General features: G+C 36.3%; 2 protein-coding genes and 1 long non-coding RNA gene across 4 annotated transcripts in view; all 3 read right to left on the bottom strand.

Annotated features, from left to right (window-relative positions):
- The window catches only part of LOC104601217 (uncharacterized), a 36,252-nt gene extending 24,827 nt beyond the window's left edge, over nucleotides 1-11,425 (bottom strand). Inside the window, exons 1-7 of one of the 2 annotated variants that reach the window (XM_010264490.3) lie at nucleotides 11,290-11,425; nucleotides 11,021-11,162; nucleotides 6,509-6,599; nucleotides 6,299-6,383; nucleotides 5,940-6,024; nucleotides 5,503-5,572; nucleotides 534-603 (exon numbers count right to left, since the gene is read on the bottom strand). In XM_010264490.3, the coding sequence (XP_010262792.1) occupies nucleotides 534-603; nucleotides 5,503-5,572; nucleotides 5,940-6,024; nucleotides 6,299-6,383; nucleotides 6,509-6,599; nucleotides 11,021-11,154 (535 nt within the window). In that variant the 5' untranslated portion in view covers nucleotides 11,155-11,162; nucleotides 11,290-11,425. Of the gene's footprint in view, nucleotides 1-533; nucleotides 604-5,502; nucleotides 5,573-5,939; nucleotides 6,025-6,298; nucleotides 6,384-6,508; nucleotides 6,600-11,020 lie in introns of both variants that reach the window. The other variant, XM_010264481.3, reaches the window with a different exon arrangement.
- A 3,477-nt stretch (nucleotides 11,426-14,902) lies between these two features.
- Nucleotides 14,903-18,046, bottom strand: LOC104601210 (uncharacterized). Its single transcript, XR_735836.3, has 2 exons — nucleotides 17,609-18,046; nucleotides 14,903-15,318 (listed from the first exon to the last, which is right to left on the bottom strand). It is a non-coding gene; the product is annotated as an uncharacterized LOC104601210 (long non-coding RNA).
- A 4,447-nt stretch (nucleotides 18,047-22,493) lies between these two features.
- On the bottom strand, nucleotides 22,494-25,353 carry LOC104601203 (transcription factor bHLH30-like). The gene is made up of 2 exons (XM_010264465.3): nucleotides 24,519-25,353; nucleotides 22,494-23,641 (listed from the first exon to the last, which is right to left on the bottom strand). The coding sequence occupies exons 1-2, from the start codon at nucleotides 25,104-25,106 to the stop codon at nucleotides 23,177-23,179; spliced, it is 1,053 nt and encodes a 350-aa protein (XP_010262767.1). The 5' UTR covers nucleotides 25,107-25,353; the 3' UTR covers nucleotides 22,494-23,176.
- Between the last annotated feature and the right edge of the window lie 1,437 nt (nucleotides 25,354-26,790).

Below are 26,790 nucleotides of genomic sequence, written 5' to 3'. Positions count from 1 at the left end.
CGTACATCTGCCCCTCCCCAAACTGCACATTGGCGAGAGGCTAGTTCACTGGTCTTCCCTTACACCATTTCCAGTGTGCCGATGTCAGTGGGTACTGTCTATTGCTTCTGTATCAGCATGAACATATGAAGAGATTCATATTGCTCTATAGTAAGTTACTAGCTTGTAATATTTTTCTTCCTTTAACAAAAAGAGAGGAAAAGAGAGATCAAGTGAGAGAAAAAGTCGGTGGTCTAAGCCCACCCTAATACTTATTTATACCTTTTCTAATAAATAGTAAATTACAAGTATAACCCTGACACCAAAGAGAAATGACCAGATTATCTTTTTAGATCAATATGCTAAATCATTGCATTCACCTTACTACTGAAAGACTGCCTGTGGAAAACAAATTAGAAGTTTAGAAGCACAAATCCAGGTTGAAAGCATGCCAAAGGTCTGATAAAATAAATGAATAAATAAATAAAAGAGAAGAAAAGAATTTTCACCAAAGAGAAAGCAGTGCAAAATTTCAAGGAATATGGATAAATTACCAGATAGCTTCAGGAGGGTGAAGGTTGTAGCAGCAACAAAGAAAACCATGGAGATTGCGACCCAGAAGTGCTAAACATTTGAAGAAAGAAGCAGAATAGAAATTTATTATCAGTTGACAATGTCCAAATATTATATGGACGCACAGATTATACTACATATAACCAATGCTTTTCAGAAACTAAACACTCCAATGTCGTGTATTAATTCATTTTGTATTTGTTTTAACAAGTAAAAGCATTGCAACAAATTTATTAGACCAATAAAAGCACAGGCTTAATTCAAACTAGTGATTTTCAATTGCATAATCATTCAATTGATTTAGTAAATCAAAACAATGCAAGCATGGACCAATTTCAAATTGCAAGCATCTAAAGCAATATTCAATGGTGGAGACATCATCAAAGAGAAATAAATTTCATATTTTTTTATCAACAATAGGAACATGAGATTTAATTGAAGATAGAAGCTTTAGCAATGGCAAGAACACTTATAACAGGAGAACAGCATGGAGCTGACTATACTACCAAGAGAGGCATTACTACATAATTAAAAAGTTTGCTCAGCACCTCAGCCAGGCGTCCCCCATAATAATTCCAACCAACCTACCCCATTTCTACCTCAGAAGTCTGCAAAAACATTAGCAGAGCAGCTAACGGTTGAGATGCCCCAAAAGCCTACTCTCCCTTGCAATTGACTGATGAGTCCCTTTTCCACCATTTGCAGGTAGGTTGAATAGCACTTGCTTCCTTGATCAGTGCCTCTTGTATCCTTTCATCACCAGCTTTTTAATAGACTTCTCAGAGTGCCCAAGATCACCATTACGTTTTAATTGAAGATAGAAGCTTTAGCAATGGCAAGAACACTTATAACAGGAGAACAGCATGGAGCTGACTATACTACCAAGAGAGGCATTACTACATAATTAAAAAGTTTGCTCAGCACCTCAGCCAGGCGTCCCCCATAATAATTCCAACCAACCTACCCCATTTCTACCTCAGAAGTCTGCAAAAACATTAGCAGAGCAGCTAACGGTTGAGATGCCCCAAAAGCCTACTCTCCCTTGCAATTGACTGATGAGTCCCTTTTCCACCATTTGCAGGTAGGTTGAATAGCACTTGCTTCCTTGATCAGTGCCTCTTGTATCCTTTCATCACCAGCTTTTTAATAGACTTCTCAGAGTGCCCAAGATCACCATTACGTTTTAATTGAAGATAGAAGCTTTAGCAATGGCAAGAACACTTATAACAGGAGAACAGCATGGAGCTGACTATACTACCAAGAGAGGCATTACTACATAATTAAAAAGTTTGCTCAGCACCTCAGCCAGGCGTCCCCCATAATAATTCCAACCAACCTACCCCATTTCTACCTCAGAAGTCTGCAAAAACATTAGCAGAGCAGCTAACGGTTGAGATGCCCCAAAAGCCTACTCTCCCTTGTGATTGACTGATGAGTCCCTTTTCCACCATTTGCAGGTAGGTTGAATAACACTTGCTTCCTTGATCAGTGCCTCTTGTATCCTTTCATCACCAGCTTTTGAATAGACTTCTCAGAGTGCCCAAGATCACCATTACGTTTTAATCCAATGTCCTGTGTGCTTCTACCAACCTTGGAACTGTCATGGACTTTCATCTATCCTAGACAATATTAATTGGAAGTTAGTAACTAATATTTCTGGACCACCTAGGTTTCCAAAACCATCTACTGTGCCCATCTTATAGATTTGCCACTTATGAAAGCTCATTTAATGACCCAACTAGCAATCCCGCTCCCACATGGGTCAGCTACCAAAACAGTTTCCCAATCAGGTCAAGTAGGGAATTTCCCTACACACCCTACCTATTTTCTTTGTCATGGAAAAATTATGTGACTGATCTGATCATCTAGATCATCTATCAGATAAAGGACCTATTGTATCAGCTTTCCTATCTGCCATAGAGCTTCAACGGTACCCGAAACTCTGAAACCCAATTCGAGATCCAATGCGATTACTTTGGGTTCAGATGGTCCAGACAGATAAATGAATCAAACTCGGATGCTTCAAGTAGGTTGATAATTGGATTGAATTCAGATGTCTTGCCATTTGAATATAAATACAATATTATAGTTGGGGTTCTAAGTTTACCAAAACAACATTCATCAAAACAAAAGTTTAACAAAACAACCAACATTTATTCAGATTCTTTGAGTACCATCAACAACTCAACTATAGAAGGTACTGAAGGAAAGAACAGTCACCACTTGCCATCAACTGTTGCTACTCATTGTTGACCAAAGTACTGAACAGAAGTCTGTGACTGTTACTTGCTGTAATACAAATGATCTGATGTGGAGAAAATAATTTGTACAAACACTGAAAACCCCAAACTAATTTTGTAGATTGCTGTTTTGCTACTTGAGTACTTCTTACTTTTTTAGATCTTTTTTTTTTCTTTTAAGCTTTTGAGATCTGGGGGTTGGACAGTTGGGCATCCCATGGCTGTCAGACATAAGTAGGAAATTCAAATTCAATTGAAACAAATTAGGTTTTGACCAGAGATGTCTAGCTTGTACTGCTGGGGCACCACCTAACTTCTTGCTTCTTATGCTAAGGAATATATGGGCCTTATCTTTTTACATTTTTTGTTCTTCCTTTTGCTTCCCATTCATTTCAGTTCTTCACATGCCTTTCCATTTGGTGCATTTCACCCTATACTGCAGGTCTGCAACCTAGCGTTTTAAAATGCATACTTGCATGGACAAGGTGCATTTTAAGGCATGTGCTTTGCTTGAACATAAGTTCAATCCCTTTTAAAAGGTGAGCACTTGGCTGAGGTGCAAGGTGTGACTTAGGCATGCATTTTTTATAAATTTGCATTTTTAGTTATGTACTTTTGTAAATTGTTGTGTTTTAAACCTTTGTAATAGTATATTAAGTTATTAACTTCTAAATAACCTTTTATTGGCACTTATTCACTAGCAATGATGTATTAACTTAAAAAAAAAAAAGCAAAACAAAGACCTTTTGAATACCTGAAGCCCTAGTTGTTGACTTGTTGCAGATGTCCGTGGCAAATTTTCCAGTAAATAAGCAATAAAAATATAACTAATATTGATTCCTAACACTAAAATCGAATGAACTGCAACCAGATTACCAAAATCACAAAACCGACTGCTTGCCAAAAATTTAAGTTGGGGGTGTTGCGTCTGAATCTTGAGGCTTATTGGCCCTCTACCTCCAATACATCAAGAGTGCAAGATGTCTAACATCAAATACAATAAGAATACGATTAATTTCATGTCTCACCTTGTTCCTTGCACCTCAGGTGCTGAATGCCCTTAATGCATTTCTTGCACCTCTACAGAGAAGATACATAACGGAGGGCTTTTTATCTTAAACTTCAGGAAATAGATTGAGAACATGGTGCAGACAAATGCACACATGCGTACAGTAATGGGTATATTGGTTGGGTCATTTAGGGAAGTCCCTTCCATGTGGGGAGTCCCCCTGATTCCTCATCCCACCCCACCCTTGCCTTTATCCATGGAAAAAATTTGGGGCAAAAATTCCTTGCTACATACTCAAAATAAAGCCTCGTATATGAGCAAGTTTATATTAAAAAATAGAAGTTTAGATGGCTATAACCGATTGGACATAACTCCAATACAAGGTTGGAGATAGGGCTGATTAGGGCTATAATCAGATTGGATCTACCTCTATTTGAGTTTAATTTGAATGAAGAAATGCCTCATCCAAGTTCGATCCAAAATCTGAATGTTAAGCCGAATTTTAATTCAATCAAATTTGTTGGATTTTTGGATCTAATACGAGTCTGATAAGTTATCCTAAAAGACATTTTCTTCCACTAGATGTTAATGTAAATAAAGAAAAGTCTTTAAAAAATGCAAATGTTAAATAGAAAACATGAAGATTGATCTAATGGCCTTAAAGCAAAGGTGCTTTGAAGCCAATAAATTCAAATAGAAAGCTGCTCATTAGAAAGCTACGAGTGATAGATTGATTGAAAAATTTGAAATCCAGTTTTAGGATGCACAAAAAATGATTAAATGTTTGGAGGAGAAAATAGAGTGGGTTTGTAGGATGCACAGAAACACCCAGTATCTGGCCACCCAAAACTTATTCAAACATAGAGTTAAATAGAGAAAAAACAAGAGTTAGGCAGGTTTTTGTTTGATGATGGAAGCCTAGCAAACATAACTAGCTTCCTTAAACTAAAAGCATTACATGGAAAAGAGAACCATTGGATGAATAGTCTGGAAATAATATGTATATCTCCATGTAAACGCATAGACATTGACCTACAGAGGTCTAGACTCTGGACCAATGCACCCCAATCCCATAAAGAAGAACTAGAGGTGGGGACCAATCCTGGGATTTGGGCTTGAGAAGAGGCCTAAGGGATTCTGAAATGGGGATGGTTGATGATTTGACCACTCAGTTAGGGGAAGTCTTTATTGATCAGTCTTGTAGGGATAGCAGGATTTGGAAACCTTCCCCTACAGGTTTTTCAATTGCTCTTCTTTCTACAACATTTTGCTTCAGACCTCTAACCTTGCAGGGAAATTTCCTTCAGAGGAGGTGTGGGGCAGCCCTATACCGTTGAAAATCAATACCTTGGATTTATTGCAGAAAAAGAGGCCAAATATGTGCCTCGCCCCCCATGTTTGTAGTCTCTGCTTGGGTTCTGGTGAGACAATTTCACACTTATAAATCTCATGTCCCTTTGTGTTATTTATTTGGTCTTGGTTCTCTTCTCTCTTTGGCTGCAGGGTTAAGGGTACAAGTAGGGTTAGCCGATTCGAAGAATTTAGACAGCACCTGGCCCAGGTCCATTCAAATTTTAAAAAATTCTCAACCCGAGCTCATCCAAGTTGCACCCCTAACCATTACCAATCAAAAAGAGTTATCAGCATCAATGCAATATAACAATCTAGGAAGAAGTTGAGTAATTAGCCAACAAAACTTACAGGAAGTGTTTCCCATATTGCTTCGTCGCTTATGCTTTCTTCATCTCCAGGCATTAGAGCCCTACACATCCTGAATCAGAATAAAAAAACACTGGTCATCAGCATTGAACTAAACTAAAAACAATTGCTCCAAGCATCAGCCAGAAACAGCAAATCAGAAGTTCTAAAACTAGAATAGAGACATTCTATTATATTTTTATTAGTAAAATATAATCTTTTTTACAGATAAAAGTCATATAGTTCAAATCTTTGTAAAGCTTATACTTCCTTTGTATTGCTTTTGCACTAGTTAATGTCTTTTCTTCTATATTATTCAGATTTTATATTACTGCCAAAAAGGAAAATAAAAAATATGACCACTTTAATTACTGCAATTGATCAAATACCTCAAACAGTCTTCTTTTATAACATCAATAAAATCTAATGACAAAAAATACCTGAAATTGTCAATGAGAATGATTATTTCAAATGCCAACAAGGGAAGAAAAACAATCTTCAAGTTTACAGCTGCAAAACCATGAACTGCACAGAAGGGGGAAAAAGGATGAAATAATAGAAGATTCACTGGTGGAGTACAAAGCTCACAAAGAAATAACAATAATATGAAGGCTATTACTTATTAGAAATTTAGAATGGACCTAAATTCCAAATAATGTCAAAAGTTTAACCACTTTTCATGTCAACAAGAGCATTTTTCATGCTGAATAAAGTTTAGAACAAAATGATAAACATGAAGATCAAGTAAATGACATCCTCTAGAAGTGTACACTAAAGCCTGACCCTTGACTGTTATTACCATAAATGCTCTCCAGATATATACAAAGAAGCAGTTCAAATGCAACGAGCAATGGTGTTGCAACGACAGCATGACAGGGTGCCCACTGTTCAAGAAAAAGAATTGTATAGCACTATCACCACAGTTGAAAATATTACAAGTTAACACTAAAAACCATTTTCATAAAATAAAAACAATTTCTAAAAAAGTTATAGAGGCATTATAACATACATGCCGATCACGTGGTATTGATGGAGCAGGTAAAGAGAATCTGCCTCGTGCAGTGACTGCATGAAATAGACATAGTGGGGCAAAAATGATCCTGTGTGGTTAAAGTCAAAACTGGTAAGTAGCCAAAAATCAAAAGTAAATAAAGGATAAAAATAGAAAACTAGTTTATTCTTTTGAATGCAAAGTGATCTCATGCCCAGCACCCACATGAAGACATCACCATTCACTTTTTTTTATCAAATACAAGGAACTTTAACAGAGACAGTAGCTGGCTGATAGAGACATAGAGAGTATGAAAGTAATCTTCTCTTTTTTTCTTGCATACGGACAGTACCAGAAAGGTTCCAGTAACCAAGTGCCAACCAAAAACATCATAGATTTGTTTGCAAACATGAGAATTAATATTATTCAATAACATGCCTAAAAGATGTTTACATATGACAATATGTTTTTTCCATTTTCCATGGCATGGCTGAATTTGTTGTAAAGCCAATAGTTAATCCAGAAAAGTCTATCAATATTTCATAGATAAAAATTAACCACAATAATCAACTTAGTCATTAAGTGATTAAAGAATATCACCCTATTCCATAAGAAAATGAAAAGGTATGGTCACTTGCAATTCCCGAAAAGTCTCTCAATTAAAAAACAAGGTAGTTACAGAGATCAAGTCCCTTTGCCACTTAAAAGATTAACAAAACATTGATTCCTTTTTAAGCAGTACAAAAATGAACAGAATAAAAAAAAAAGTGTGAAATTAAGTATAGCAGAAATTTACAACTCATAGATAATAGGATAAGCAGTGGTGCACGTTGCTTGCTAATGACAAAATTTCAATTGATGAAACTAAGTAGGGATTAAATGCTTATAAAAATAGGGATTAAATGCAACTCTATAGTTATGAAAGAACATCAAGAATATTTGTTTCTAAATAAGTCAAACTATGGGAATATTTACATATATGGTAGAAAGTAGAAACAGAAAGGTAGCCCCTATAGGCACCTCAAACAGAACATTTATTATTTGTGTAAGTTATATGAGAGAGAGAGAGAGGAGGAGGAGGAGGAGGAGGAGGATGTTTGTGCAAAAGATAATTGTAGGACCGCTTTTGGGGTAGCAAACCAACCTATAATGAGTGAGCCAAGTGAAGTACTTTAACTCCTAGAAGATCCTTAGAACTATATATAAAACAGGTTAAAGAAATAAAAGTCATACATTTTCTATCTCTTGATCAGTAACAGTAAAAATTTCGTATTAATAACACTATAAAGAGCACCAAAAGAACTAAAACAAAGTAACAGACATGGAGGTCCTAGATCATTGGCCTCCAAAATAAACACCTAATCCAAATGCATTAGAGGATAAGCAAATACTTGAAATTTGACAGTTGCTTACCAATAAAAAAATAAAACAAAAACTTTGGTGTTGTTCTTCTTATCATGGAAATCCAGGCACCCAGCTCTTCTTGAGTAGCTGGATTCTTCAGACTTCAGAGAATACTCAGGTAATATACTTCAGCTTTTCAAGTCGAGCAGTGAAAGGAAACTCTCTGGGAACTAAGTCTCTTCCACTTTTTCAAGTCCAGCAGTTGAAGGTAATAGTAGTTCAACACTGTCGAGTAGAAAATGTCTGGATATCTTCTAAAGAAGATAGTCTTAACCTTAGAACCCTTAGCCACTTGTCAATGAAGAAGCTAAGGCTCAGTTTGGAAGGAGTAAAAATGCAAATATGTAGAGTGAAAAACCTTGTATTTTGTATTATTTGTATGTACTTGTACCGTGCATATTTGGATTTGTACTCTTTCCAAACTGAGCCTAAGGCTTTGTCTATTAACCTGAATAGCCCATTCAGAATGACTCCCAGGTTGGCAGAGGGATGGTAAGATCAGAGTTAAAGGTGGGGCCATGGGGGTCCTTGCAGCCACCTGCGACAGGGCATGGGCAAGATTGCTAATGAAAAGTTAAATTTGCATTGTCAGCCACGGGTTGTTTTACTTGTTCCCTACAGTCTGGCCTTAGATTTAGGGGTTTTCTTTCACTTCACTCAATAAAGTCTCCTTGATCATCATTAGTGATTAAAAAAGGAAGATGTGATAGTGGATTCCATGGCCAGGGCCCAAGAGGGTGTAGAATGAGCAGTGGTTAGACATTTTCAAGGTGTAAAAGCAAGGCTAGGCAACAGGGGAGCGCCTAGGCAATGGATTTTTTTGGTTTTTTTTTTTGAATAAAAACCAAGAATTCTATCCCCCTAGGTTCCATGGAAACCAGCTACCATCTTTCACAAGTAATTGTCTATAATCTTCATAGAAAATGCATAAACTTCATTTGAAACATAGAAAATCAACATGTTTATGAAAAAATGGAAAAAAAAGAAATTTCAGAAAATAGAGGGGCTGAGCCCCTTTTTTTTGTCCTAGGAAAAGAAAACAAAATCAGTATGTATAAATTGGACAAGTTTTTAGTTGTTCACTTGTTCCTTACCTATTGGTTCACGTTTTGAAGTCTTTGAGGGTTCAAGACAGCACATATGTCGATTGAACCCCAGAAAATAAGAAAATAAGAAAATAATAAAAATAAACTAATATTTTAACACAAAAACTGAATAATTTAGTTTAATAATTTATGTTTTATTATTATAATCTCAAAAAAAAAACAAGAATATAAAAGTATAATAGTACTATGTACAAAATACCTTGGTGATTAAGTGAAGCAATCCTCCATGGGCGCCTTGTTGCCTAGGCAGACACCTAGGTGTCACATTGACAACGATTCTTAAGGGGTTTACTTTGTATTTGGGGTAGGCTGATCTCCTTTGATTAAGCTCTGAACTCCAGCTATGGAGATCATTTGCTCCGCATTATTCTGTACTTTATCTTCTAACAAAATTGTGATCTGTTGCTGATCAAAAGATAGAATGAAAGAGAGAGAGAGAAGAAACGCAAGAAACATAATAGTTTGGCCTGTGATTCTATTGAGACACAAGAAACACTGATTCCAAGCTTCACACTTGTATATTTATTCTGTAAACCTATGAATATGGTCTCAGAAGTGCTAGCACAGTACTCTTTTTCTTTTTTTTTTCTTTTGTAGCATACTTCTGTATCTCAACAGCTAGATATTGATCTCATGAAATATAATGTCTCAAGGAAGTTTCAACATTAGGTGGAATATACATCAGTAATCCAAGGCAGAGTCTCTCATCTCTCATTATAGTTCTTTATGTGTGTGCAAGGGGAGTCCAAGTCGCTTGTTACAAACCCAACAGGTATATGGATATGGTTCCTGATTATGTGTGCACAAGGCATACACATGTTTGCCTTGGTATATGTGTGCACAAAAAAATAATTCCACTGCTAGTTCTTGCTAATGGTACTAAAACAGATTATTACGGAAATCAGAGAACAAAAAAGAATAACCATGTGCATTCACCAGACTGCTCACGATAAATTTCATTTCCCAAGAGACCTTATCTACAAAGTTGTCTTTCATAAGAAAGCGTTAAAGACAATTCCTTTTACATGAGAGTTTCTGCATCTTCCAAAAATTTTTCCTGCTTCAAGTGGATAAGCATTCTTGAAGACAAACTGAATACTCGAGTGACAAATAAAAAATGTTTATTGCCTATGGGGAAGAAAACTTAAATTCAAGTGGGTCCACGAGGTAAATCTGAATCCCTAATATTGAGAAATCAATAGTAGTCATTGTCCAAAGATTTTGTATGATTAAGAGAAGGTCTTCAAGAGGAAGAGTGCATAAGAACACCTCCCAGGAAGAAAAGCCAAAACAAAAAACTAGAATTCTGTCAGTGGGCATTATGGAGTACAAAATTCAATCTTCCTAACATTTCCTCATCTGGCACAGGGTATGCTTAACTGCTCAGAACAATTAATGACATTATGACAATGTAGTCTGCGTGAAGCCACATACATGTTGGTTTAAAAAACAATAGATTTAATGAACTCCTGATCAGATCCTGGCGTTTAAACATGTTTAAAGAAGACACATCTCGGATAATTACGATTTTCATCATTGAATCAATTTGTTGCATTTCATGTAGATGTAGGAATTAAACTATGTCTGACCAAAAACTGCTATTAAAAGGTGAAAAATCAAGCAAGAAACAAGTGCCCTAAACTTATGAAAGAGCCCATCCATAACCATAACTAAATGAACTGCATATAACTAAATTGTAGATTGTAAATAGAACTAGAGAAACAATAACTGGAAAATAAATCAAATTTCACTAAAAGGCATGCTTTTCATTGAAATCAATTAATTGACTACTACTCGGCAATCAGCCATCTCATTGCATAATATTGATCGAATTGCAAATACTAACCTAAACAAATAAAATGCATGCAAGCCCAACAGTAACAAGCCATTTCACAAATTACTACAATTTTCAACCAAAATCAAAACGACGCAAATCGGAAATGAAAACTAACAAACCCAAATATAAAAAAAAGGTCAAATTTTTATTAAATAACAACATGTAATTCGATAAATTACTGACCACCATGAGCAGAGGACGGCATGATCGAGCTTGAGCACGAGCAAGAGCGTGAAAGTAAAGAGTAACCCATGGGCTGCGAGAGCCTGAGCAGACTTTGCGACTCTCCTCCAGTTCATCGCCTTCCTTCGAATCATAACCCCTTCTAAAAACCCAAAAGAAAGGACACGCCGAGAAACAATCAAATACCCGCCCTCCTTCTCACTCTGTACGGAGTCAACTCAGTGAAGATTTAAAAAGAAACAGAGTATGACAGTTGAGAGAAGAGTAACCGTAGAGCGACGAGTGGCAGAACCAGGAAACCAGATGGAGGAGGTTTCAGTGGGCGCCATTGAAGAGACCTTTCGAATTGCAGCCCAAGAATTCAATATCATCCCTTTATGACTTCGCATTCACGCCAAAGCTAACGCCTTTGGCTTATTATATTAGCCCCTGTTAAATCGTTAACTCGAGCGGGAATTTAGATCTTACGGCTGAAAGCCTGAAATTGACGAACCAGTCCAGTCTTTTGTAGTAAAGACAGGGTTAATATGGTCATTTGGAAAGCTTTTGTCTGGTTGTGAATTATTATAATCAGTTATTTAAGTAAATAAAAAGTGTGCCTCCTGTTGGGTACCCTTTTCTGAAGAATCTAAGGAGCCTTTCATTCAACGGCTAAGATGAAATGGACCTACACTAGATCATATGGACCAATACAGAATCTGAAGTCTGAACGTCCCCACACGGTCGGCATACACAGTAAAATGGAGATGGCCAACCTGACCAAGCAGCAGACGTTCGCCCCACTTTTCCGGGTCCCACTTGGCCCGCATGAACCTACATGAAATGGATCGGGTCATGGATTCATTGAAATTTGAAAGAAAACCAGACATACCTATGTTTTTTATAAAGCTTGTCAGCTTGCTATTAAACCCCGAGTATAACCGGGTTTGTTGAACTGTTCTTGACCCGAGCCGTTTTCTAACTCTGCTGTATGTCATGAATATTTGAAGTAGGTGTACTATTCTATTTTAAATACATTTAATTGGTTTAGCTGTCAGATTCTTATTCTTATCCAAAACATTTTGTTTTTTCCTTTTTACAAGTAACGAAACATTAGTAAAATAGAATTAAAGGTATAAAATAGCTGGGCATATGACATGACGGTTAATTAGCTGATGCGATGCCATATTCCTTTCCAAACGGTGCTTTCAAGCGGCCCACCATGTATTCAACTTGGCATGTTCGATTTGAACCTATATGATTTAATAGTTAGCACGCTAATACATGAGTTTTCTTACGGGAAAAGCAATCACCATCATCATAATAGGATGATAGCATTATCCTAATTTTACGGGTTTGCTTTGTCGTTTCATTTAAAATTTATATCTAAATATCATATATTGTTAGTAATTATTTACATAGATGTCATATTTGTTGTTAGATATGAGTACTTAAATCATTTAATTTTACTCTTACCCAAAAATTATTTATTTTTTCCTATTACATATATCATTAATTTTTTGTCTACCTATTCAACTTGTAATTGAATAAATTGATCCATTTTTCTCAAGTCTTTTATTTATTTATTTGCTGTTTTGAGTGAAAAGCAATGGATACCTAAATTGTTTTTATTAGGCTTTCTCTTATGTAAATGTAAAAGTAGCCAAAAAACTTAAATATTTTACATAAAGGCCTAAATTTAGGTCTTGAAATTTTGTTTTCCAAGTTAACATGATTAAACTATGAATCAGCATTAATTTTTTCCTCCATAAGGAGAGAATTTTTAGTTAGGGGATGCAACTTGGGGAATTGAGAACTGCTGTTCATAGAGTGCTTCTTACACCAACCTCACAGCCACACCCCACTGTGTATTGGAATATTTATCCAAAAATAATAAATACAAGTATGGAAATATTTCCAATGTACAAGTAAGGCTTATAGATCCGGGCTACAACTTGAGATCGCTCAAGTTTAAAACTTGTTAAAATTTGAATGACATTCTCTCAAAGGCCTGAACTCAAATGCAATACAAATTCTTCAAATCGAATACCTGACTTGCACCATTCTTACTTATGATATCCATGTAAACAGCATCATAACATGCAATAAATTCTTTCTGGTAAGTGGTAACCTTCCCAAGACTAGTAGTCTATATGAAATGGATCTATTTGATCTTGTTTGTATTAAGGGCGAAACATTAAAAAAAAAAAAAAGAATGTTAACACAGACCAGGAGAAAAGCTGAAAAGATGGATGGGATTTTTAATGATATATGGTTAGTGTATAGCTTTATAGTGAATAAACTATTACTGAAGATGATAGTGACATAACTGCCATCTTTAGGGTAAGATATTTTGATGGCCAACCTTATGATCCGCCCAATTTTGGCATCTCATCTAGTCTTTTTTTGGTAAGTTCTCTTCTGGGTTCATGCACCGTTCAGATAAGTAGTGAAACAAGTCGTTATCCGTCCAAAAATCTCTTTTTCAATCAATCCATTTATGTGGGATCTAAGTAGAGAGCTTGAACTTGCACGACCCCAAGGTGAAATCTTCTGGCTGCTACTACGGATGTAGTACATAATTAAAAATAAAAAATAATTAAATTATTCATTATTTTATTATTTTTGTTTTGTTTAAGTTTTTTATTATTATTATTTTTTAATTATTTTGACAAAAATAATAAAATAATGGATAATTTCTTTATAACTAAACAAAAACATTTAAATGAAAGGTGCATTGACTAGGACATGTGTCACACAGTTATTACGTACTGTACTCATTCATTATGCTTACCTAATAATATACCTACAACATCTGGACCCACTATGGATACAGACCATTCATTAGACAGTAAAGCCATTGGATTGCCCAGATTGCTAATCCCGTGGTAATAGGATCTCTTAAAAGCAAAAATTCTTCGAAAATACTTTGAAAGGACAAGGTCACACGTCCGAAACATTTTTTATGAATTTAACATATATGTATGGAAGATATTCCTAATATACGGCTAAATATGATATTTGCATTCTCCAAATTTTTGCTTTTACAATATTTGGGCTTTCAAATCAGACAAATAGCCCAGCTTATTGATGATCTTCACGTTTAATACTAGTCATTCAAACTTCAAATTTTAGGGTCCGTTTGGTTCGCGATTGGAATCAGAATCGGAATGGCCTATTCCCCCTACTTGTTTGGTTCATACAGGAATCGAAATCGGATTCAGATTTATGCTGTTTGGTTCATTAAGAGGCAGGAATCAGAATCAACCTGATTTCCAATTTTGCCCCTAATAAAAAATAAAAATGCAGAAAATGCATGGACATACCAAAAAAATTTGCAAAAATTGCAGAAATTACAAAATTGCAGAATTTTTGCAGGAAAATGTAGAAATTACAACACTTTTGCAGAAAATTCAGAAAAATGCATGGAAATACTGTAATTTCTACAGAAATTTTGAAGAAAAATACAAAAATTACAAATTTGCAGAAATTTTTCGAGAAAATGTAGAAATTACAACAAATTTTCAGAAAATTCAGAAAAATGCATGGAAATACCTAAAATTTTGTAGAAATGGCAGAAAATTGCAGAATGTTACAAAAAAAAATTGCAGGAAAATGCAGAAATTACAACAATTTTGTAGAAAATTCAGAAAATGCATGAAAATATCAGAAATTTTGTAGAAATTTCATAAAATTATAGAATTTTGAAAGAAAATGCAAAAATTACAAAAAAAATGTAGAAAATTCAGAAAAATGCATGAAAATACTAGACATTTTGCAAATAATTGTAGATAATTACAGAAGTTTATAAAAAATAAAAATACAGAAATTTTGTAGGAAAATTAAGAAATTACAACAATTTTGCAGAAAACCAAGTTATTTCTTCATGGTCTAGACTCTTGGTTTGCAAAGACTAGGATACTAGAATTTATTTTTCTCTGGAACATGAAAGAGATGTGTCAATTTACCACTACAACGAGTAAAAGTTTACATAGATACCCAAGTGTATTCTCTTCAAGAAGCTAATGTCATGCTTGGGCAACTGTCAACACTGCAAGCCATAATGTTCCTATAATCTCGTGAGATTCTAAAGGAGTCATAGACCTTTCCATCACTGCTATTCTTGTACTCAAACAACAGATTTGAGTGGTCAAATGTTGTAAGCTTTATGAATCCAAAGTCCCGGTCCTTGTAATAACTCCATCTAGTATGTATTTTGGTGAATTCTGCAAGGCTAGCGCCTCTTCCCCCAACAACTACATGGATGGTTCCATTCAAGGGACCTTGATAGTATGACTTTCTTTATTGGTACAAACATTCTGTAACAGAAGCATGACACCCATTGTTAGTTTATGAGGTGAAGAATCTGGATGAACTAACAAGCATGTTTGCTACCATTTGAAACATTTCAATTTAATATAGAAGAGGTTGAATGCTCATTTCTACAAGATATGATAATCTACACTAATAACAAATCAATTAATAGACAGTTAACCATTATATGCAAAAGGTATTACAGATTGGATGTTGGTCAGAATCCTTGAGAGGAAAATGGTAACAACAATCCATCCCTAAAATACCTTGGAAATTCTAATTCTAGAATAGGAGTTTGACACATGGACTAGAAAGATTTAACAGGGAATTTTTTAAAGCTTATAATGTTAGTAAGTCTGAAATTTGTGTAGAACCAAAGAATCAGGGAGCAAAGCAGATTGTCGTTTTAGAATTTTTAAAGCTTCAGTGTTCCACTCATCCTCCCTCACACCTACTGGGGCTATTCCTAGATCCCCACAAATATGTACCAAGCTGTTATATAAAAATTATATAATTAATTGTTAGAACATTAACCTAACAAGATTTTGAGACTATTTCTTGAAAGTTTGGCTAGAACACAGACATAGTGATAACACATACAAATGTATATGCAAAAGGAAAAAGCTACTTACACTGAATTGGGCCACAGGTCCTTCAGAAAACTTGTGTATGCCACCCCACTGCCTAAACTCAACCATTGTTCTATGATAGATGGTTTGGGTAGGCAAGGTAAGGTTGATGATGCTTACAGATTGTTTGAGAGAGTGGTTACCGGCTTCTAGAGGAAATGAAGACAAAGGGTTACCAATCCATAGTGGTTACATATGGATCAGTCATTCATGAGCTTTCCAATATTGATAGGCTTGATGAAGCATACATGCCCTTTAATTGAAGAAGTAAAATCAAGAGTAGGCATATATGTATTAAGGTATAGCAGTCTTATTGATGGTTTTGGAAAGGTTGGTAGAATAGATGAGGTATATCTTATCATGGAAGAGTTGATCCACAAGGGATTGGCACCTAAAGTGTACACATGGAACTGCATTCTTGATGCGCTAGTGAAGACGGAGGAAATTAATAAAGCCCCTGTCTACTTTCAGTCAATGAAAGACCTTAAATGCACCCAAAATGCCATCACTTAAAATATTATCATAAATGTGTGCCCAGAAAGCCAAACCTCAATTGTTTTTTAACTGATGTCATCTGTGTCAAATAAAATTACAGATATTATGAATACTTTTACTTTAGGTGTGTCAAATACACATCCAAGAACAAGCTTTTGCTTTTTAGGTACTTGTGGATGTAAAGAGAAAATTTATGCAAGAAGAAAAAGGTAGCTAGTTAACTACTGCAGTACTTTTTTTTGCAAGTTACAAGTTGTCTTTTAAAAGAACTTTAGGTGTTTAGGAATGAATAGGGAGTTCTATTTTTATCTGTTTTAGTTTATTAAAAGTTCTATAGGTTGTCTAGTGGGTATTGATTTGTTTCTGTTTTTCTATTTTATCTAAATACCTTAGGTATATTATGAATAATTTTCATTTGTTTGCAGTCAATTATTGGGCTGACTGCTAGATATATCTTAGAATTGGGCTTGTCTTGAATCAATCAATATACCTAAATACCTTAGAATTAAAAATTGTTTGTAGCTCAATATGTAAGATTATTGAGCTAGCTTGTCTTGAATTTCAAGAAATAAAAGGGTAAGATAATGACAAATTCTATTGGTCAGCAAGACAACAAGACATTGGACTGAAACTCATCCCACGAAAAGAAAAAAGAAAAGAGAAACGTGTGGACTCATTTGAACCACATCTCAGCTGCTACTGTTAATTAGAATAAACATGACACCAAACCTATTAACCAATCCAGATAGAAATCGGGATAAAGTGGTTGCTTGCTTGTAACTCTAAAATCCCTTAATTAATTGTCACTATTCATGTATAAGCAGACTGTTATCTAATTTGAAATTAGATTAGAATGTTATTGTACTCTGATGAACTTGATAGAGATCTTTCAAAACTTATTAGCTACAAAGATAGAGCTGAATCAGGTAAACAATAAAATAAACATAGAAAAATTCGAACACCATACAGAACTAATGACCAAATAACTCTACTCACATAAGGATGCATTACAAACTGAAATTGGGAAACAAATTAACATGCATTCAGACCTGCTGTGGTTTGGTCTGGTCTGCAACGGAAAAAATGGGGAGGAATGAAAAAAATAAAGTGAGAGAGAAGGAGAGGAAGAAGAATATGAAAGAGGAGAGAAAAAAAATTGATGGTGATTTACCTCATCGTCACCGTTGCCTGAGTTTTAGTTCAGATCAATACTTCGAACTTCAGCTGCCTATGGAGGGAGTGACGAGAGAGGGGAATGAGGGTTAGAAAGTTGGAATCGGGTAGGGAGAGGTTTGAGGGGTTTTTTTTTGTCATTTTAGTCTTTTCTTTTATTAAATAGCGGGAATGGGATTCTGATTCCGGGGGGGTGGGTCGGGAATGGCTGGGGATTGCCATTCTGCCCGGAATGGAAATCGGATTCCGTTTTCACCGAACCAAACGTTCCGATTCCGATTCCGATTCCGGACCTCTATTCTTGCAAATCAAATAGACCCTTAATTTTTAATAAAATATCACCTATAAAAATGGAAATTTATTTTGCACGTGATAAGGCATATTGAATCCGATATTTTGTCTTGCCATTAACAGAGGATAGTGTGAGGAATTAATCGTTTTCCCTTGCTGAATGCTTCTGATACCTTGCCATCTCTTTTTAGCCGTTGTTGCAAGTTGGGCTGAGCCAAGTTCAGAACAATTTCTTTTGGCTGGCCCAGTTTAGAAATCAAGCCTACAGATTTTAGAAATCGTTGGTTATAAAGGAAAAGGCCCATCATACAAGGATCTATATACATACGTAGAACGGTAGAAGAACCAAATCAGAAACACTAAGAAAAGAAAAACTGCCACGGTGAGAAAACAGTAACTCTTCAAAATTCAGAAGGAGACGGTTTTGGTTTCAGTGAAAGATTTGACACTTTTTAGGGCTATGTTTTGGTTTAATGGAAAAAGTAGGAAAATGCAGAAAAATTTATACAAGGTTTGTAAAGGTTTCTTTCCCTTTTCCTTCCTTTTTCTACTATTTCCTTCAAACCAAACACAACCTATAAAACACTCGAGGGAAAAGCTACACTAACACGTCGATGGGAAAGATATGGAGAGAGCAATAACTTCGCATAGAAAAGGAAATAGGGAGGGAGGAGAAATGTAGAGTGTTCTCACATTTGATTATTTATTGAACTTGGACCATCACATCTTAAGCTTAATAGCTTATGGTGAGGCCCACCATGTGTTACAGTTAATGGCTTTTGTCATTAACTGAGCTTTTGCCAATTTTGAATGGGCCCGGCCCATAGCCCAAGCTTGAATCAGTATGAAATTTCATGGCTGAACCTGAACCCGGCCTTGAACAGGTCTATTTCGGGGACAAGTTTGCTGGCCGAGTTGTTTAGAGAAGAACTCCAATCAACCCAAGAATATTTATTTTATTTAAAATTTCCTAAATGAGTCCACATATTCCCTTCTTTAGACCAGCTTGTCAATGGGTCAGGACCCAAAAGACATGAATCGATTCAATTAAGATTGTTGATTAAATCAACGGTTTTTGGTTAAAAAACGATTTTAGGATGAAATGGAACGAATTACCTGACCTATTAGCAAATAAGTATGTTCTTACCAAGTAACTGGTTAAAAGTATAACTGCCAATTATAATATGATGTTATCGGGTCAGATCAGATAGTGCCAATTATAGATCCCATTAAGGTTTGGTTTGAAACTAATTCTGCACATTTACTAATTATCAGGTCGGGATTGGGTCTAGTACCCTTGTCCAAACCAGACCCAGCCTATTGATAGCTCTGCTCCAGACTTGTATTCATGGCTCAAGGTTCAGCTTAAAAGTCATTGTTACAATGGCCTAATTAACCAATCCCTTCTTTATCGAGGCTTTTCGCTTGAAATAAGGCTTCCATATAAATGGTGTCATTGATGGGAAGGAGAACAAACCTCCGGATATATAGTTTGAGTTCACGCTTGTACAGGAGAAAGTAAATAAGTAAATAAATAGAAAGTTGGGGAGCTTCACAGAGACAGTTATCAATAGTGTAGTTGAGTTATAAGAAACCAGATATCCTTGCTTTGCCCATCTTCATTCTTCAACATGATAGCTATAGTAATGCTTATTAACCCATTATTATATGGTTTTGATTTATTAATTTGCTTTCAAGTTTCAATCCATATATTGGGTTTATTTTTCTTCATTTAAGATATGGTGTGTATATAATGCTTGACCATGAGCATGATTTTGTTTCTTTTATGTAGATTTGATGCTATCAGTTATTATTATTATATTTAATTTAATTCATTATAAGGGCAACTCTCACCGATCATTATGAGCATGCTTATGTTGCATTAAACCATGAAAGCTGGTCCCTCCAATGAGTTTGGCTTTTTTGAGGGCAAATTGGTGCTCACACCCTTCGAGCAGCCCCTTGCAACCTTGCATTGGGAATATCTCCCATAAAATAAATCACATAACTATGGAGATATTTCCAACGCAAGGCTGTAAAGGCTGTTGGAACGGGCTTTGCCCTGACTGAAGCCGGACTGCTCTCCAATGGCATCCACTGGAGAAGGATTTTAGTTGGGTATAGGAGTCACCAATTTTTGACCATTTATGCTAAAGGTTGAAAATTTCAAAAAAAAAAAAAAACTATTGCTATATATCTAACTTAACTATTACAGGCAGAAACAAGATCAATGCTATATGTTAATGTCATCGAAATTCAAAAGAAAGAATATAAAAAATGACTAAAAATTAAGAAAATAAAGGACATAGAATCAAAAGCAAAAGAGATTACTTGCAGAACAGATAAGAGAATTTGTTTGATACAAAATCATGTTTGTGATACTGATACTGTAAAAACACTACCAGGCTACAAGTGTTGCATATTTGGACTACATAGCTGTTGCATCCTAAGAGCTAGCATTTTATACAGGGTGCAAGTAGTGTGCAACACTTATACAGACAATATGTTTTTGTGACAATATATACCTCATACTTGTACTGCGAAATATGTTTTTATATAGGCTCAGTTTGAAAAGAGGACAAATACAATACAAATACAAATATGTAGAATGTAAAACTTAATTTGTATTGTATTTTGTATGTATTTGCACTGTACATATTTGTATTTGTATTCTTTTCAAACTGAGCCATATAAATCAGAACTTGTGAAAGATATAATTAATACAAATAGTTGGTTTTTGTTTTCCTCATAAAATTTTGGGAGGGCCAGGCCCATGTTATGCCCAAATAGTGAACTTAATCACCACCCAAGGAAAACAAATGCTAATGCCATGATTTGATTGGTTTCATTTGTGCACTTAGCTTCTTTTCAAGTGGTTATCCTTCTTTGCCACTAGTTAGGCTTACTCCCTCCCCCCATTTAATAACATATTTATGCAGCCAGTGCCTCCAGTTGCACCAGGTCTGCTACTATAAATTACAGAGACATGTATAATGGGCTACATATATAACCAATCAAGAGTGACTATGCCAATGATCTATACACTTGGGGATGGCCCATTGTACACACCTTTGGAGAGAGAGAGAGAGAGAGAGAGGATGATATGAGGTCAGAAAGCATAAATTGCAGTGATAAGAAAATTCCTCCAACCAGACCCTACCCTGATTTTCTCTATACCAAATTCATCCTGTTTGGGGCAGGTTGTGGATTTGTTACCCAATTAACCCCCCATCCATGTTGCAATCCCTACCTAGAGCTAGGAGTGGAGATCGGCTTCCATCAGGGCAAGCCCATGCTCCATCACACCATCCCAACAGCCTCTTGCACCCTTGCATCGTGAATATCTTCCTATGAAATAAAACATATGAGTGTGGAGATATTCCTAATGCAAGGCTGTAAAGGCTGCTCGAATGGGTATTGTCCTAATGGAAGCTGAACTCCTAGGAGTGGCAACACAATCCACTTATTTCTATGCCCTTTTCAAAGGGATGAGTTGATTAATTAAGATAGAAAACTGTAATATCAATCTCCACCTGTCTTGAGCTATGTGCTTCAATATTGCCATTAAACAAAACTGTCAACCCTTATAAATCATGAAAAGTCGTAAACTTTGGGAGATGAAATTTAAGAAGACCTATTTAGCTTAGAAGATATATATAAAAACTGAAACATCTGAAGTAGGTTTGTCACTCTTGTTTAATTAATGCTATATAAGGCTTGCAAATGATACACTAACGCAAGAATATGGAGTTTTAAGTCCGCTGGACCGCTGCACCATAGTTGCAGCATTTTCTTTTCTTTTTCAAAATATCATGTGAACTGCTTTTTTTTTTTTTATTGCCATATATAACTGATGTGCACATATTTCATTAGGGGGTTGCAAGTGCAAAGAGATTTCTCTCAAGAATATGGTGTTTATGGAGAGAGCACATCTTCTGCAACCACGATTGCAGCACTCTTGTGATCCCCAATGAAACACGGAAAGGTCAGTTATGTAAATAAACTGTTTCTTAATTCTGATATGCTGCTGGTGTGTATATGTTTCATTGGAGGGCCACAAGGGGCAGCTGCGAGTCTGCGACCATGGTTGTAGTAGATGGGAACTTGTTTGTTGAACACATTGATTTAAAACATGAAAAAACTTCCAGACTTATATGCACCCATGCAATCTATTAATTTTGGAGGTGTTTGGCAAGTCTTTTGGACTTTTTGAAGATAGGAAGACCAAAATTTGGCCAAAGGTGGGAAGCTAGAAAGACCAATGCCCTTAAAAATCGCATGAAAGCTGAAAATGACCACAAATCTAGTAGCTTTAAATGAAGCTTCCCGTCTTTCTTTAAAGACAAGGCCACAAAATCTTATTACATCTTTTGGTCATCTAGGTTGTTAGAAGATCTTCCTAAAAAGACTTGTCAAACAGCACCATTGTGTGTATGATGATTCACATTTGAATTTGATTGGTTGTACATAGCTGCGATTACAATGTAGAATTTGAACCTAAGGAATGCAATAAGAATAAGAAGACACACTCTCTGGGAACCTCTAAAGTCTAAACATGTCTAATTGTAGGCATTTCAATGATATAGGATAAGATTTGTCAAAAATTAAAGAAACACATAGCAATTCATTCAAACAACAGACCAATATTCTCCTTATAAATGAGTAAATATATATTCCCACACTCCCAATAAGAAAAAAAAAAAAAGATACAAAATGAGAAAAGAAAGCCCAATAATATGTACATTCCCTTCCCAGCTGAGCTGAGTAGTTCTCGTGACACAATAGACGACATACTCATCCTGGGCTAGCTTGCAGTTCATTTGCATGTCTCTTTTACTTACCCTGTTAGGGTTTTCACTCACACACACACAACACAAGATGAGAAGACAACTCTGTACGAGAAGAAGACATGGGTTGACGACTTGGGATTGGGACGTAGCATGACGATAGAACATCCCGCCACCTCTAAAAAACAAAACCCCAACTGCATGTAATGTAATGCATATACCAACTGCCAAATCCATGTCTCTTTCTCTCTCCAAAATTCTCTCTCTTTCTATCTCTACAGGCCAAGGCCAAGTCCAAACCAATGTTCCAAAACAGATACTAATATATAGAACCAGAAGACAAACCAACCAGAACCCATTTTCCTTCTATCATGCATTCTCTCTTCCTCACTTTTTGTATGTGATGGAAATACATAAACACACTCGAAAAGAAGCCAAAGTAAAAAGGAAAAAGAAAGCAAGAAAAAGGTTTTCGTTTAAAGGAGAAGTCAAAGAGACCTGTGTTCAAGCATGTTGATATTAGTCCTTTGTCTCTTAATACACCCTGAAGCAGACTCGTCACCAGCGGTTCTCTCCATCACTGCCTTGAGTGCTTCTTGGATCGAACTTATAGTATACTGTTGCTGTTGTTGTTGCTGCTCGTTGTCCTTAGATTCTTCTTCCCCAGTGATGAACAATACGTTCTTCACGCGTCCCCCAAGTGTGGTGATCTCGGCTTTCACTGTTCGAAGTCTCAGAGCTTTCAGGGTCTTGATAAGTTCGGGCAAGAGATCAGACCTGTCCTCACAACATAGAGAAGCTTTAATTATGAGCTTTCCATCTTCATCTGAAGCATCGACCGTGAGCTCGTCAACCTCAGTTGGGACTGGACTCACTTCTGCAATCTGGGATGTCTGACGTTTCAGTTCTTTCACGTGTTGGATCACTTCCGCAAGCAATGAAGCCTTGTCTGTCTATAATCAAGAGCAAAACTATTAGAGACTAAATAAACTTGCACTTTACAAAAGTTAGTTACCATCAGCCAAGATTAGTTACAAGTTTGTTAGTTAGTTTTCCTTTTTTTTTTCTTCTTCATTTTGCTGTATATAACCCCTTTGTAATATTTTTCAAATCAATAAAGAGAATTATCTCTCTCCAAATTCTAATAAAAACCAAAGTTAAAACATAGATAAATAGACAGAGAGATGGAGGGATCAACTAGTTCTAGTTGTTTATTTCTGGAGCTTTTGATGTATGGAAAGAAGAGACGGGATTGGGAATTATTTTATTCTTGTAATGGAGCTTTAATGGGAATTGTTTGTAGGAGAACTTAAGGGTCGAAAGGCACGTTCTTTGGGACTGACAAGGTTGCTTCTTTGTCTTTCTCTCTTTCTCTCCTTAGTTTCATTCTTCACCGGCAAGAAATTTCTGTGGAAGCTTTTAACTGATCTCTGGTTCCTCTTTATCGCATCAACTGAGCGACTTTAACGCTTATTTATTTTTCTTTTGGATTTTTTTTTTTGTTTGAATCCTCGGAACTACAAAAGCTTTCAATGAAGACCCCATAGAAAAATACAAAGGAATAAATACATAAAACTATAAAAGAGAACAAAAAGAAAGAAAAGAGAAGAGGATGAAGAGAAGAAGATAAGAAGAGAAAGAAAGAAGTTGCACTTACTAAACTGATAGTGCAGATCGAGGACCTATATATAGAGATCTCTGGATCAAATGTGTCAAGATAAAATTTAACAAAAGGATAAAGAAATCAACAAAAATAAAAATCAAAATCCGACATGAAGGCTTGAAGAAACTAACAAAGTTTTCGTTTTTTTTTCTCTTTTAACTACTTACTTTGGTCGTGTTAGGAAGCAAGCTACGCAGTTTAGCAAGATGGTTATTAATTCTCTCTCTTCGTCTCCTTTCGGCCTCGCTGTGGCTCTTAGAGGCTGCAAGCGCTTTGGCGTCCATGATCTCCTGAGCTGTCATCTTACCCAACTCTGCCTGAATGCCAAAAGGAGAGGAGCCAGGTTGAACCACCGGACCGTGGGGATCTGATATGAGTCGGAGATGGTCAGATGATGGACCATCATAAGCAAACTGTAGAGCAGAAGCTCTTCTGCCGAATAAGCCACCGTATGGTAGTGGAGGAGGAACAAGAAATGGGTCGTGGTCTCGAACTGGGTTGGTTGAAAACTGATGAACTGGGTTGAATGTGTGAATGGGAGGGAGAGACCACGGTATGATCGGAGAGAGTTCAGGGAGGAGTAACCCACCACCTCTCCCTGCAACCCCACCTTCATAGCCATCACTATATTGCTGTTGGTGGTGTTGTTGAAGCTGCTGCTGTTGGTGTTGGATAAATAATTGTTCTTGTTTGCCTTGAATGCTCTGGATAGTCTGAGAACAATCACCTTGATCTTCTTCTTTCTTCGCAACCATATCTAACTTACTCTTTAATCTGTATCTAATCAATCCCAAACAATAACAAAACTAGATCTCTCAAATTCAAGAACAAACTTCACACTTGTTTGACATTTATCTCTTGCTCGTTAAATAGAGATTACTTGGTTTAGTCTCACTGGATGAATAGAGAAAAGGGTAATTGAGAAAGTGATCAGACAGATGTTGCTTGAAATGTGATGACGGTTCGTGGTCTCTCTCTCTCTCTCGTGGAAGGAAGAAATTGAGAAAAAAGAAAAGGCAAAGGTGAGACTCTTTCTATCCTTTCTCTTCTCCTTGGTTGTTCTGCCACGCCTTTGTGCTACCCTTTTTTTATCATCCTCGCCTATGCTTTTTTCCTTCTCTTTGTGATTGTTTCTTTTCCTGTTGTATTCTGGGCTCTGATCACTCCCTCTCTCTACGAGTCTAGTGTGATGAATCTATCTAAATGACGACCATATGTATATGGACACTCTACTACATGGTAGTAGTCTCTTTCCTTTCTTCTCACGGCACTCTTTCTCTGTGTCTGTTGGGTTCTCTCTCCCCTTTTTTTAATAAAATAAAAAGGGAAAAGTTTGTATTTAATACGTTTTCTTGTGGTTAATACGAATATTATAATGCATGAGATATGTTTGTTATTGGTTCAAGGTGTATAATTACGCTCTGTGACTGCTGGCGCAGCAGCAGAAGAGAAGGGAACACAACAACAACACAGTGAACACACAACACACCGATTGTCGACCGACCAAAGACCGAGCCGGACAATGATAAAAGGTTTCTCTTACCTCGGTCAAGCCCCCACATTCCTCCCCACTCGCCATTTCCATGCTGCTTCCCCAAAACCACGTAATCATTGTGTCTTGGAACACACTCCTCTCTCTCTCACAGCTCCTCGATTTCAGTTGCATAATTTCCAGGGAATCCTTTATCGAAAATAAGAGCCAAATTCATCAATACCCATCACCCCATTTTAAGTTCTATTCTCTTTATTCATCTGTTAATTCTTAGAAACTCAAACATATGGAGCAAAATTCAATAATTCACTATTGGACAAGTTCATTTCTCCTTTTTATATGGGTCCCCCTAGCATCAGTAGAGAATGGTCTCCTCACTCGGATAAGCCTATTTCCGTATTTCTTCTAATCCCTTCTTTTGTGGGGGAGAGGAGCTGAGGCACAGGGTAGGTAAGCTCAAACATTGTCAAAATCTTTTCAATTTTTGTCTCACAGTCCTCGCATATGCCTTCTATGCTGATCTTTCCAAACTATGAAATGCAGGAAAAAAATGTCAAAATTCATCCGTACCCATAACTCAAATGCTCTTTTTCTTTTGGGCTGGTCTAGTCTCCCTATTTAGACCGTTCCCTGTAGAGGGTCGGGACAAACATGGGAATGGGATTGATCAAATTAAACGGGTTTAGAAGCTGCTCTATATCCTGTCCTGCTTCTAACTGTGAACTCTAACGTGGTTCATATTCTCAGTCTGATTAATCCAAACAATTCAGCTCTTAAGGAGAACAATATAGATATATGCTCTTCTGTGAAAAAAACCAATCATGTCCATGCCCCATTAGGTTAATGGGGGGTGAAGAACAGTTTTGGGCCCATAGATTTGTGGATCAAAGCACACAAACTTTTACAAGTGACCAATTGGCTACCACACACCCACAAACCCATATTTT

The sequence above is a fragment of the Nelumbo nucifera genome, chromosome 3, assembly GCF_055504915.1.
Source record: "Nelumbo nucifera cultivar China Antique chromosome 3, China Antique-T2T, whole genome shotgun sequence".
NCBI classification, from domain to species: Eukaryota; Viridiplantae; Streptophyta; class Magnoliopsida; order Proteales; family Nelumbonaceae; genus Nelumbo; species Nelumbo nucifera.
This window is presented reverse-complemented; position numbering and strand designations above follow the sequence as displayed.